This window comes from Xyrauchen texanus, chromosome 44 (assembly GCF_025860055.1).
Source record: "Xyrauchen texanus isolate HMW12.3.18 chromosome 44, RBS_HiC_50CHRs, whole genome shotgun sequence".
NCBI classification, from domain to species: Eukaryota; Metazoa; Chordata; class Actinopteri; order Cypriniformes; family Catostomidae; genus Xyrauchen; species Xyrauchen texanus.
The window spans coordinates 18811693-18825043 of NC_068319.1; the positions used below are offsets into that span (position 1 = coordinate 18811693).

At 37.7% G+C, this 13351-nt stretch overlaps 1 protein-coding gene across 1 annotated transcript; it reads left to right on the top strand.

Annotated features, from left to right (window-relative positions):
- The first annotated feature begins 199 nt into the window (after positions 1-199).
- Positions 200-13273, top strand: epob (erythropoietin b). Its single transcript, XM_052118040.1, has 5 exons — positions 200-393; positions 4074-4201; positions 6696-6782; positions 6884-7048; positions 8831-13273. The coding sequence occupies exons 1-5, from the start codon at positions 378-380 to the stop codon at positions 8993-8995; spliced, it is 561 nt and encodes a 186-aa protein (XP_051974000.1). The 5' UTR covers positions 200-377; the 3' UTR covers positions 8996-13273.
- Positions 13274-13351: the final 78 nt, after the last annotated feature.

A 13351-nucleotide genomic window follows, 5' to 3' on the forward strand; every position in this document is an offset into this window, starting at 1 on the left:
ACATCTGAATAACAGTCCCCAGCTGCATTGTATTTATTAATCTATGTATTTCTAGTAGTTTTATATTTTCTTGCACAGTAAAGAAATGCTTCCAGTTGAGTCAACACTAAAACGTGAGAACACACCACTGGCGTCACAGGATGTCCATTCAAAGTATATTGAGCAATCAGAGTACCTGCCAGAAACACAGACAGAACACAGCGCGCTGAAATGCGATCAAGGACGCACGAGAAACAGGGTCATACTAGAGTCATGTAGTGCTGAACGCTGAGCAACTGCAATAGTTGTAGGGTGTAGTGAGGAAGTTAAAAGTCGCTTCAGGGTAAAATCGGGAAAGGGATTTGAGTACAAATGCGTCGTAAAAATGCACTTCGCGGATGCAAAAGTTTTCAGGTAAGTTCAGCCTTTTTCTTTTCTTTTTCTTTTTTTGAGGTGGAGAAATTATTCTACAAAATATCGTACCTACTCATGTTTGAACTGATGCCAGGTCGGTCAAACAGTTCCTACAGTATGTACCAATGTTAGACAATAGTTATGTTATAGTTTACAGGCCTATAACGAGTTTATTCTATTTGTATGTATTTTATTATGTTTATCTTCACTTAAAAATAAATGTATGCACCTCAACCCACCAATGCAATATATAGTTCACAGTCAAAATATGCCCTATATTATATAGCCTATTGTCAATGCTGATTGTTCATGTAGTGAACAGTTGTCAGCCTGTAATCTGGTGAACCATTGACCTGAAGACCTCAGCCAAGTCATCAAAGAATTCTTACACCAGTTCTGCTATGTCTTTGTGTAGAAGCCAAGAGAACAGGTCACCTGAGACAATGGTTTGCCCTTTCTTTTTACTGGTTGTCTGAGTGATAGAAAGCCTGCAGGTACTGGGCCCATTCAGGTTCTGTATAAGCATTCTGGATTAGATTGCGCCCGTTGCCTTTCAAAGTATACTCTTTTGACCGCGAACGAATATGGACGCATGTGCACCATGACTGCTTTGTGATACACTTAAGAATAGGCAACGTAAAGCGCATGTGCCGATGATACACTGAGCGATCAGCAACGCGCACAACCGAAGTACAGTATTATTTGGCCTTAAAGGCTAATTACTGAATGTTTGTATTTGTTTTCTGGTTATATTTTTCCTGTTCGCACACATCCCTGATACTTGGAGAACTCGGCTTGCCGAAGTGCTTTGAAGATTGATTAAAACTTTGGCTTGTGGGTCTGCCCTTGACATGACGTTTTTTATTTATCTAGTTTCCTCAACTAACTAATTTTATAATGGCGCACACAAAGTATAAATAATTTGTTCTCCTCGGATGCTCGACAAACCAAGTTTTCTTATTACAGTTGACAAGAGCATGAGGTGTGAGTTTGACCAGTTGTCATGTATGGGAATTTCCCCTAGAGGCCAGTAGAGGTTGCTAGGAGGTTGGACTTTTATTTTGAAATTGTCCTCAGCCTCGCCTTTGACCTCGTCTGAGTCCCCAGCCTCGCCTTTGACCTCGCCGGAGTCCCCAGCCTCGCCTTTGACTGAGGTGTGAGGTGCCCCAGTTTGACCAGTTGTCATGTATGGGAATTTCCCCTAGAGGCCAGTAGAGGTCGCTAGGAGGTTGGACTTTTATATTGAAATTGTCCTCAGCCTCGCCTTTGACCTCGTCTGAGTCCCCAGCCTCGCCTTTGACCTCGCCGGAGTCCCCAGCCTCGCCTTTGACCGAGGTGTGAGGTGCCCCAGTTTGACCAGTTGTCATGTATGGGAATTTCCCCTAGAGGCCAGTAGAGGTCGCTAGGAGGTTGGACTTTTATATTGAAATTGTCCTCAGCCTCGCCTTTGACCTCGCCGGAGTCCCCAGCCTCGCCTTTGACCTCGCCGGAGTCCCCAGCCTTGCCTTTGACCGAAGTGTGAGGGGCCCCAGTTTGACCAGTTGTCATGTATGGGAATTTCCCCTAGAGGCCAGTAGAGGTCGCTAGGAGGTTGGACTTTTATTTTGAAATTGTCCCCAGCCTCGCCTTTGACCTCGCCTGATCCCCCAGCCTCGCCTTTGACCTCGCCTGAAGCCTTGCCTTTGTCCTCGGCTGAGTATGGGTTTAATCTGGGTATGGGAATTTCACCTAGTGGGCAGGAGGTTGACTTTTATCTTGAAATTGTTTCTTAGTTCTTATTTTGTCTTGACTCATTGTTTCATCTAAATTGTTACCAGCTGTGTTTTGTTAAGGTTGTTTGTTCTTGTGAATACAGTATATTGCCCACATGTGCCCTGTGTCTTTGTCGGTTCTTGTCCTACGTTAGGCTGAAATGTTGTTATGCTGTTTTGTCTCCCGTGTTACTTTCTAGTGTCTAGTTTCTTGTGTTTTCATTAAAACTCCTGGAGATATCCTGGAGATAAATAAATGTAGACTGGTCAAAGATGAAGGCCTGTTGACATGAGTAAATATCCCAATTCTAACAACCATAAGCAATGAATCGTGGTAAATAGGCCCCTATCTGATCCTGAAAATCTAATCCTAATGTCTGAAATCTTTGTTGTTTTTTTTTCATTTGTGGTAATGTAGAATGTTGGTTAGATACAGGATTGTTAACAAGCTAATGAGAGCCTACCATATATGGGCATGCGTGGGTAGAGTGGCTGAGCAATCTAAGGCACTGAATTTAGGCTCTAGTCTCTGGAGTAGTGGGTTTTAATTCCACTACTGCCAACAATTTATCATTAAAACATATTTTAACTAAAAGCAATGGCTGTGTTAAGTGTTTGTGATTCCTAAATAGTATGCTAATAGCCTATTCAATTTGTCTGATCATAGTATGTCAAAGGTTCCCTGATGATTTACTATTTTGATATATTTTGTACATTTTTTGCACAATCCATTGCACTATGGTGGCTACTGTACACTGACATGGACACAAATTGCCCAATTCAAATAAGTGGTTGAAAAAGTTAAAAGATAAAAGTTGTTTTTAATGTCAGATTTTAAAACTTGAACATTGGGGTTGTCTGATTAAACATGTGTTATCAAGACATAATGTTATGACTTTATTGTACCTGATTGACTATATATTTCAGGGGATGGCAACCTAGGCCAAACGTGCCAGCATTGGAGGCATGGAGCACACCTGCATGAGGCATGCCAATCTATCACTTGTTATAATCTGATAGACGTACAGTCACTTCAATGATGGGATGTACAGTTGTTTAAGTGTTTTTGGATCATTCCAAAACATTGAAAAAATACCAAATTATGAAGAAACTCTGGAATTCACATTACTTGTCCTCTTAAATTAGAAAAATGGAAAATAGAAGCATTTTCACAAGTGGACGTAGACTTTTAAACCACAAATTACATTATACACACATTTGGCACAGTGATAAACAAGGAAAATTAAAAACGGCACTTCATGTCAAAAAGGTTGCCAAACCCTCACTCAAACAGATGCACTTTCCCAGAGGAGTGTGAATTAGGATTCATCCTATCGTGCCTCCTCTCCCAATGCAATCGTGTTTGTATTGCACTTCAGCATTATCAGTGTCGTTGTTGCAGTGCTCTTGATGCTCTTTGCTTTCAAGGTCTAATCTCAGGGCTGTATTCTCACCTACCTTGTCACTTGTGATATGTGCACTTTCTTTTATATCGCATTGGTACTAAATAATTTACAAAGACCATTTAATTTAAATGTAAATTTAAGGGAGAATGGGACATCAGCATTTACAGAACAATGGGACTTTGCTCCAAATATATTTGGATATATTCTGAAGTTATATTTAGGACTCTTGTAAACATGTCAGTCTGCCCAAATATGTGGATATGTACGTGTTCTGAGTATTCTTTGCGTTTAACTTTTTACATTTGTGTTTTTGAAAGTTGTCATATTTATAAAATTCAGTGCTTTTGTACAAGACAGACAGCTTCTACAAACTACCAGGAGTTGCTTTGGATATGGGACCACTAAAGTTTAAAAAATTTGAGCATTTGATTTCATACACAAGTAAAATGTTTTAAAAAAGATTAACAGTTTAACAGTAAAGTGTGTGGAATACAAGCAGTTCTCTATCTGTCTCTGTCTACAGCTCTGGTGTCGGTTTTGATGGTGTTTGTGTGGCTGGGGAGAGACCAGGTCTCGCCTCTCAGACCTATCTGTGACCTGCGTGTTCTGGACCACTTTGTAAGAGAAGCTCAAGACTCTGAGATCATCATGGTGAGATTACTACATGGTGAATTACAATACACTTGAATTTATGGTCTTTTCTTACTTTTCTGAAGAGATTTTTTTAAACCATATTAAAACACATGTCAAATATATGTCAAATAATTTAACTGAATTAATTGATTTAAATTATTTTTTGATCTGAACATTTATGGTTTACCAATTAAAACCCAAAACCTACATCACATTATTTACACTTTCAACTAAACTCCTCTCTCACACCCTGTCTGCACTTAGATTAATGCTTATGTTAAAACTTGTATTCTATTTGAGTTGTAAAATTGTTTAAATAATCATTTTTGCAGTCGTTTTGGGGTTTTAGGTTTAAACATTTTTTTGGTAACATTGGATATAACTTTATACAGAAAAGGTTAGTAAGCCATTTTATGGCGTTATCGTTAACACACATATTGTCTATAAGTATTTCTTGAGGCAGTACTTGAAACAGTAATTATTTTAACATTAACGGATTGGCCCCATTCACTTCCATTGTAAGTGCCTCACTCTAACATAGATTTTTGCTTTTTTTAAAAAGATAAAGAGGGACAAGTTGAAATACATTTTTGTAGTAACCAACATAATGTCACAAATGCTGTCGATTGAGATGAACTTGTATTTAACCCGTAATATTCCTTTAAATGAGAGCATACCTGTATCCTATTTTATTTTCAATGGAAAGCCACTGGTTTAAACATTTACGTATTATATATTTATTGTAATGTTATTGTTGCTAAAACGTCTTATAAATTACCAAAAAAAAATATTTAAATGAGTAGACCAGAGGCCAAAAATATCATGGGCTGGCTTAAATGTTATGAGAAGTTATTTAACCCTTTAAGCTCTGAGGGTGCTTTTAAAGATTTCCTGTTTCAGTGGCACACCCAAAATATTATAACTTGACAAAAACCAGGAGGGTCAGTTGTTTGGTTTCATTTAAAAGAAAACTTTTCAATATTTTAAAAATGTTATAAATTATGATAAATTCAGAGACTCTCAGCCTAAGAAACTGTTGAAAATAAATTGAGCCAAACCTTTTCCTTTTTCCCTTATTTTTCATATTTTACAATATATATATATATATCTGGGTGGAAATAGGGTGGCTCCGAAAAACGTTTGTTTTGTTCAAAAAATTTGTGTTGATACAACAAAGCAATCAAAAGTTATAGCATTACAAAAATAAATTAGTGTCCAAAAACACATGTCAAAAACCCTCTCTAAACAAATAAAACTTAATAATTGTACATGAGAACTAATTACACATGCAAACACAACAACAACGACTAAAGGTTTGCATAGCATGGAAACATGGTGTTAGTAATGAGATTTCACAGAATAAGTGCCTTTTGACTCTTTGAGTTTGTGTCATGCATTTGGCGCCATCTCCTGGTGGCCATATGTAACTTTGTGCTTCGGGTGGAATATCTAATGATCTGTGCATCGGATGACCTCCTGTGTGAGCTGATTTGAAAGATAATCACTTCTTCTAAGTAATTCTATGTGACATTTTATGTTCTTTTTATTTTTCGTAAAGTTATAAGCAAAAACGCAGCTTATAAGCAACACCAACATAATTACTTGCTATATTTCTATCTGTGAGTAAAACAAATAAGCTGTAATCTACACTTAGAGAGCTTTCCAACCACACATGACACATGGTGATTTGATGAGTTTGATATTTTTACAGATTGCAATAATATGTACATGTATACAGTGCAATTTTTTAAAATAAATTATAATATGGAACACTTCTGATTTGTCTGTAAATTTCAAAGCACTTGTTCAGTTTTGGTCATAATGTCACATGCATTGTAATGTACAGCTTCTGAGATTTCAAACAATACCTATTTCGTGTCGGTCAAGACTGTAATTATTGATATTTTGACAATTTATTTATCTCGCCCGTCTGTGGGTTAAATATATAACATACAAAATGCACGGCAAAAAGATTAAAACATATGATTTTTGATATGAAACATATTTTTATGTTTATGATGATAAAGTAGCTGTTGTAAAGCAGCAATAGAACAGTGCATCCTTTCTCCGTCGGACTTGGGCCGCAACATATGCTTCCAGCGTAGACAACTTCATTGATTATAATAGGATATATCTGCTTTTGACGTGATGTGACACTCGCTTCTGGTGTAGACAGGCAATACAGATATTTGACAGGTCACTAACAAGGTAGGCCTAGAAAAGAATAATATCAAATATTAGATAACAGATAAAAAGGGGGAAGCAATTCACTAAAGGTGGCATTTCTCCCCAAGCCCAGGTTAATTTCTGACCCTGCTACGTGCTTCGCATAACATGCCAAGTTACTTTCAGAAACATCACCTTTTTCTCTCTCTCTCTCTCTCTCTCTCTCTCTCTCTCTCTCTCTCTCTCTCTCTCTCTCTCTCTCTCTCTCTCTCTCTCTCTCTCTCTCTCTCTCTCTCTCTCTCTCTCTCTCTCTCTCTCTCTCTCTCTCTGTCCTATTCTCTCTTAGCACGGTTGCAGAGTGGGCTGTGGTGTGACGAAATCCTACTTTGTTCCTAAGACTAGCGTTGACTTTGCTGTTTGGGAACAGATAGACGTGAGTCACAATGCACTATTTTTAAATTAATCAGTTACTCTGTAAATACAATAGGATGAGCATTGCTACTCATTCACCCTGTGTGGATTTATATAATGTAGGTTCAGGAACAGGCTGCAGAGGTGCAGACCGGACTGTCTTTGCTGGTCCAGGCTCTGAGATCAGCGAGACAAACAGTGAGCATCTCGCCTCTGGCTAGCACACTGGATAACAACATCAGTAACATGCACAGCCTCAACCAGATCCTGCACAGCCTTCACTTACAGGTATATTAACTACTGGTGTCTATGTAAAGTGGCCCCAAAAAGTATTTGGTCCCTTAGGCCACACTTGTAAAAATGTATGAATGAAAATGTGTATTGTTGCATTACACAATATCCAACCAAGTGGCATTTATTGTAAAGTAAGGTATCACAAGCACACTTGGCATTCTATGAAATCGTGCAAGCTTGCAGGTTCAGTCAGATTACCCCCATAATTTCTGTCTCTCTCTCTCCGTTTGCAACAGTCAGTGTGGCGGCACTGTTCTGGGAAGTGCACTTTTTTCCAAAGCTTGATAGTTCAGTGACTGTGAGGTGAAGTGTAGTGCTGTGGTCTATGTGTTTGCATGCATGTCATAATAGCTACTCTGTGAGTGGTGAATGTTGCAAGGATACTAACCTTTTTGGGAGTAGCATATTTTAACCTACTTTTGACTTGAGAGATGCCAAATGATTTCAAGTTCAGCTGCGTTGCTACAAACTAGTCTCATCGATTCACATTATATAACTACCTCTACACAAAATTATACATGCTAACATGATTTTAGTGCGATAAAACCGGCTTTTCTGTGTAAAGTTATATCCGATATTACATGACAACAAAACCCTGTAATATTATTATTGGAACTTTACACATATAAGGTTAGTAAGCTATTTTATCACACTAAAATCACATCTATAATGTTGAAATATTGTATAGTAGCTACTCTTTTTTTACAACTTTTATGAACTGGCCTCATTTACTTCCATTGTAGTAAGTGTCTTACTATAACTTTTTTAAGAGACAAGGAACAAGTGGAAATGTTATACTACATTATGCCACAAATGCTGTCTTTGATTGAGCTTAAGTTGTATTGAATCCAGAACAATCCTTTAAACATTCTACATTTCTACGTTAACATTACGTTAAATAAATAGTTCACCCAAAAATTATAATTATCTCATTAACTCACCCTCATGCCATCTCAGATGTGTATGACTTCCTTTCTCCTGCTGAACGCAAAGAAAGATTTTTAGAATAATATCTCAGCTCTGTAGGTCCATACAATACAAGTTAATGTCGGCCAGAAATGTGGAGGTCGAAAAAGCACATAAAGGCAGCATAAAAGTAATCAATATCACTCAAGTGGTAAATTTACTATAAATATCCACTTTCACATTCTTCTTTTGTTTTTGATGATTCACATTCTTAGTGCATATCACCACCTACTGGGCAGGGAGGAGAATTTATAGTAAAAAAGGACGTAAATATTGATCTGTTTTTACCCATACCTATCATATCACTTCTGAAGACATGGGTTAAATCACTGGAGTCATATGGATTAATTTTATGCTGCATTTATGTGCATTTTAGACCTTCAAATTTCTGGCCTGCATACACTTGTATTGTATGGACCTACAGAGCTCAAATATTCTTCTAAAAATCTTTGTTTGTGTTCAGCAGAAGAAAGAACGTCATACACATCTGGGATGAGAGTGAGAAAATTATGAGAGAATTTTCATTTTTGGGTGAACTATTCCTTTAACATGAACAGGTGTTTAAACAAAATGATTTAATTGATTTTATAGATATTAGGTTTAATGTACACTTGGCAAGATTTACAATTTAATTTGACTTGCAGTTGAATGTGTGTATACCATATCCCAGCGTATATTTTACAATGGCTTCGAGTGCCTTCCTGGCTCATAAAAACAGATTTTAGAGCCAGAACCATTAATCTAATACAAATAATCCTTGGATCATTAATTTTCAAAAAATTCCCTAATGTGGCTCTTCTCTTTCCACAGCAGGCCAAGTCTTCAGTTCCTCCAGACGATTCAGCTCACAACAGCACACAGATACAGGAGGTCTCCTCTCTCCCAGAACTTCTGCAGGTGCAGAGCAGTTTCCTGCGAGGGAAAGTCAGACTCCTGCTTTCAGCTGCGCCAGCCTGCCAAAAGCAAAACGGCTGAAATGAACTGATAAACTGTTTACGATGTACCAACGTCAAGCCCATTCATGCATGTACACAAACACACCCGGACAAGCACACTTTATTATGCCACATTCTCAAAAGTTTCTGGGTGTGTCACTTTCTAAACGGTCTTCTTGACTTGTTAGCTCATTTTCTCAGCATTCCAGAGCCTGCAGCCTTGTTTTTAATGCTGGTGTTTGGCAGAGCTTGTGTGCTGTGGCGTAGAGAGTAGATGGTCTACAGAATGAAGTAAAACGGTAGTGACACCCTGACCTGCTCGACAAGGCAAACATGGCAAAAGAATCTGTGGAGGAACACATCTGAGCCCGCTAGTGTTAGCTCAAAGTCTCATAGCGATTGGGCAAACAGCTTGTCTGGGTGTATCCAGCCACCTTGACTATCATTCATTTTTGGAGCACTATTATTTAATTATCTTTAAGTTTTTAGTTAAGTTAAGTTTAGTTCAGTTTTTGTACAAATCCATACATTTTGTTGCAATATTTTAACTATGTTGTCGGTTTTTAGCTATGTGCAATCTGTTTACGCATGCTTAGAGGGCGTTCACACAGGACATGTTTTTGTGTTCCGTCTGTGCTACCTTTTAATTGTTGGTCAATTTTTACATGCGATTCTCACGGTCCTGTTTTAATCTGAAATCAAATATTAATAATTGTTGTATATTTATATATACATTTTATTTTGCAAGTAGAAAATGAAGTCTATTTTTGTAATATTTAATAGATTGTGATGTAATTTTCATGACCGCTACTCAAGGGCGTAGATTTGGCTTGAAAAATATGGTTATCACGATACTCTCATTACCACAACGACTCTCATCGTAGTCGTACTTCCTTGGTACTGCCTTTTACTTTCATTGATTTTGATGTAATACATGTAAAAATGTATGCGTTACAGTAATGAGAATCACATTTAAAAACAATTGCGGTAATGGAAAATTTAGGGGTTTATGTGCTTAAGTGTCCAGAAAATAATTTGTCACAATGCTTGTTATGTTGACTTTGCAATCAGTTTAACAAAAATGCATATAGAGACCCCTCCATCTTGCTGTTTTGTAATGCAAGAATGTATCCAGTATGAATGCCCCTTATGCTGTGCAGCGTGTTAAAGAGATGATATGAGAGAGAAAGAGAGAGAGAGATAGAGAGGCTGTTTGCATGTGGAAGTCTGTTTGTTGTAGAGTATTCCCTCATCTGAGATCTGTACTTCACTGCAGGGCCAAAGGTCTGTTTATGGTTCAGCAGGATTTGCAATGTGGGCACTCAACCCGGAGGCTACAGTCCTTGCCATCTACAGGACAAACTAGGAAATTCACATAAAGAAAGATGCTCACGGTAATGAACTCTCACTTGGGTTTATGTTAAGTGTACATAAAGCAAAAAAACGAACTTACGTAAAAGTATACATGTTTTATAAGAAATAACATGCAAATAAGGAGGAGGCGGGCCTCTGCGTAGGTTTAAAAACTTTTTTTTTTTTTTTTTTAATGTTGTCCAGATCAGATACACAACATACAGTGTGTAGTAGCCTGTATAGGAAATAGAAATATGAATTTCATTCTTTAGACCCATTATGGTCATATAGTCTCTTTATCTCAAGCCTCTTTTATGTTTTTTAAATTAAACAAACTGAAACTCAACAGGTGCAAGTATTTTTTTGGCGACCAAGCATTAATACCCAAGAGTTGTTATTTTTTTTGCCATTTTTTTAAATCCTCTATAATACATAGGCAACCCAGACAAAAAGTATCACCATATATGTCTGGTGAGAGTGTGCTTTATTTGTCTGTTAGTTGCTGGTAGAATCATCTCTCTTCATTTCTTTTGTAGAAAAATATGAACTGTTTAAATTCTCTACTTTGAAATATATGCAGCTCAAATTCACAACAAAGAGATAAGCCACAACTCTGTGGAATCCCCACCCTCCACCCCAGCCAATTTCCAATGGTTTGGGTAATGTTACATTTATAAGAAGTTACAACCAGGTAAGAGAAACAACAACCCCACAATGTCATTTAGTCCACTGTAGCATAATGAAGAACACCCAGGAGAATGACTCGAACAGCAGGGCTCTCAAAACAAAAAAAAAAACATGCTGACTCAACCGATTTACATCCTAAAGCCTCTTGCGAGGAAAGGTCTATGTGTAATCAGAGATGATCGGTTTTCAACCTAACAGTATCTCTTTAGGTTGAAACGTACTCTACGCAAGTATGTGAATGTGTGTAGTTGCATAAAAAAACACAACAGACCCACTGATATATACAGTAGAACTGGATTGCTTACAGAATAGTAAACACCCAGGAGGTGAAGCCACTGGAAGTGTTTGAGCAGCCATATTGGTATTCCCCAACTGCCATAGAGCCTCAATGACTAATAGCCGATACTGCCAGCATTTCACCATGGTGACAATGGTGATTGACTTTAAATTAGCTCGTTATGGATAATATTCGCTGCAAGGGAGAATATTAGCGTGCATCGCGACGTCGAAGCATTCACCTGTCCAAATGTGCAGCTAAGTTTAAATAGTATGAGAGAGAGACGGCAAGCAAGAACGTGCACTCTCAAGTCACCCTATGAAATACACTTTTAAATGAAACAATTTATGCAAAAATAACTCTGAACGAGCACTTCAGTGTTCGCAATACATATGTCTGAAAATGTCTGTATCTTGAATTAGTTGGCGCTACTTTTTAGATGGCTTTACCCGCTTAGAATTTCAAGAAGCAGGAAAATGTCCAAACTCTAAACAAATAAACTATAGCATGCATAAGAATTTTGTGTTGTAAGGCTTTTCAGGCAGATTTCAGATATACAAGTGGTAGTTGAAATACAAATTTTCCCCTTTTTTAAATGAGATATTTTCCTATTAAGTTAATAGGCACACTGGAATGTTTAGGCATACATATATGGTAGCGCAGTGGTTTCAATGTTATGATGTCATCAGCCATCCAGTTCTATATTGTAGATCAGTGGTATGCATTGCATTCTCAACGTTGCCACAAGGGGTGCAATAGAGATATTATTGTGAACTGTCCGCTTCTACTGTCAGTTTTCTCTTACAAGCCAACTAATGTCATGGTGGAGCAACAGTAAGCAGGTTAAAGTCAATAGCAATGTACCAGAATAATAACACATTCAGTTTTGGCACATATGTTTGAAGTTAACATTATTGACACCTTGAGTGACGGGTTTGTTCCTGCCACAGTAATGCAAAAAGTACATTAAAAATGTTTAACCAGGCTGCACACTGGCGTAGCCAAGCGCTCCAAAATGCGTTCAAAGACTTGCATAGAGTATGTTTCGGCCTTTATTTTTTTCCTGCTCCAACAAAATGTTCTTATTTTGGACCCCAAATCAGTTCCACCCTCCTTTTGTCATCTATAACATTAGAAGCAGCCAGCAACTGTTTTGTCTACTGTCTTGTCTCTAGAGACTAAAGCACATTGGGTCTTGCATCAAATTTGAATTCCAAATACAATTATTCTCATCAAGCACGCTCATTCTTGACTGAATATATCCTCTAATGTGGATTTGTTTTATTCCTGCTTCCCTCAACATTCATTACAGTTTAATGTCTCTTGAAATAGTGTCAAAACAAAGCTTTAATATCAGTAAACTTTCAAATCAAATTAAGAAATAGGCCTCTAATAAGAGTATTTAGAGTCATGGGTGAAGAGATGTGATTGGTTGAATGAGCTTGCACCTGTTTTACAGTGGATATGATTGGCTATTCAACCGGTGAACCCAACAATAAACAAAATATTTACAAAGACCATGTCATCTCTTACATTTATAAAAATGTACAGTTTGCATCTTGTGTTTTTTTGTCAGGTTTTTATCTCTGGCATGACAGAAAGATGTCTTTTGTGTTTTCATCCACCCACCGATAGAAACTCCAAAAACAAGACAAGATAACAACAAATAAAATGGATGGAGAAAATGATCAATATGCACAGTTGCTTTTTGTGTTAAGGACAGTAAACTTAAGTGGAGTGAAGGATGACTCTTCTTCCACTTTAACGCTGTGTAGCTCTTCCAGCAATGTGATTTTAGTGCGTTTAGTTCTTGAGCTACCGCAGCTAATATTGGGATCATGTCCGTCTAGTGCACATGACCAGACTTTGATGCATCGACCGCTTGAAGCTTCCACAGTCAGTCTCTTGATCTGACCTGTTCTAAACTTGCATATTCTTTCATACACACATACACACGCACACTCAAATGCAAAACTCTCTCTTCCTTCAATTCTCAGCACCCAGAAAGAGAGATAAAAAAAAAAAAAAACACATAAAGGGGTGAGAGGTTGAATCAGTAGGTCTTACGGGGACTTGTGA

Bases quoted from the DNA above. Each gene is read 5' to 3' on its own strand.
- epob (XM_052118040.1), top strand. The intron at 6,783-6,883 runs GTGAGTCACAAT...TATATAATGTAG, and splicing joins CTGTTTGGGAACAGATAGAC to GTTCAGGAACAGGCTGCAGA. The intron at 7,049-8,830 runs GTATATTAACTA...CTCTTTCCACAG, and splicing joins TGCACAGCCTTCACTTACAG to CAGGCCAAGTCTTCAGTTCC.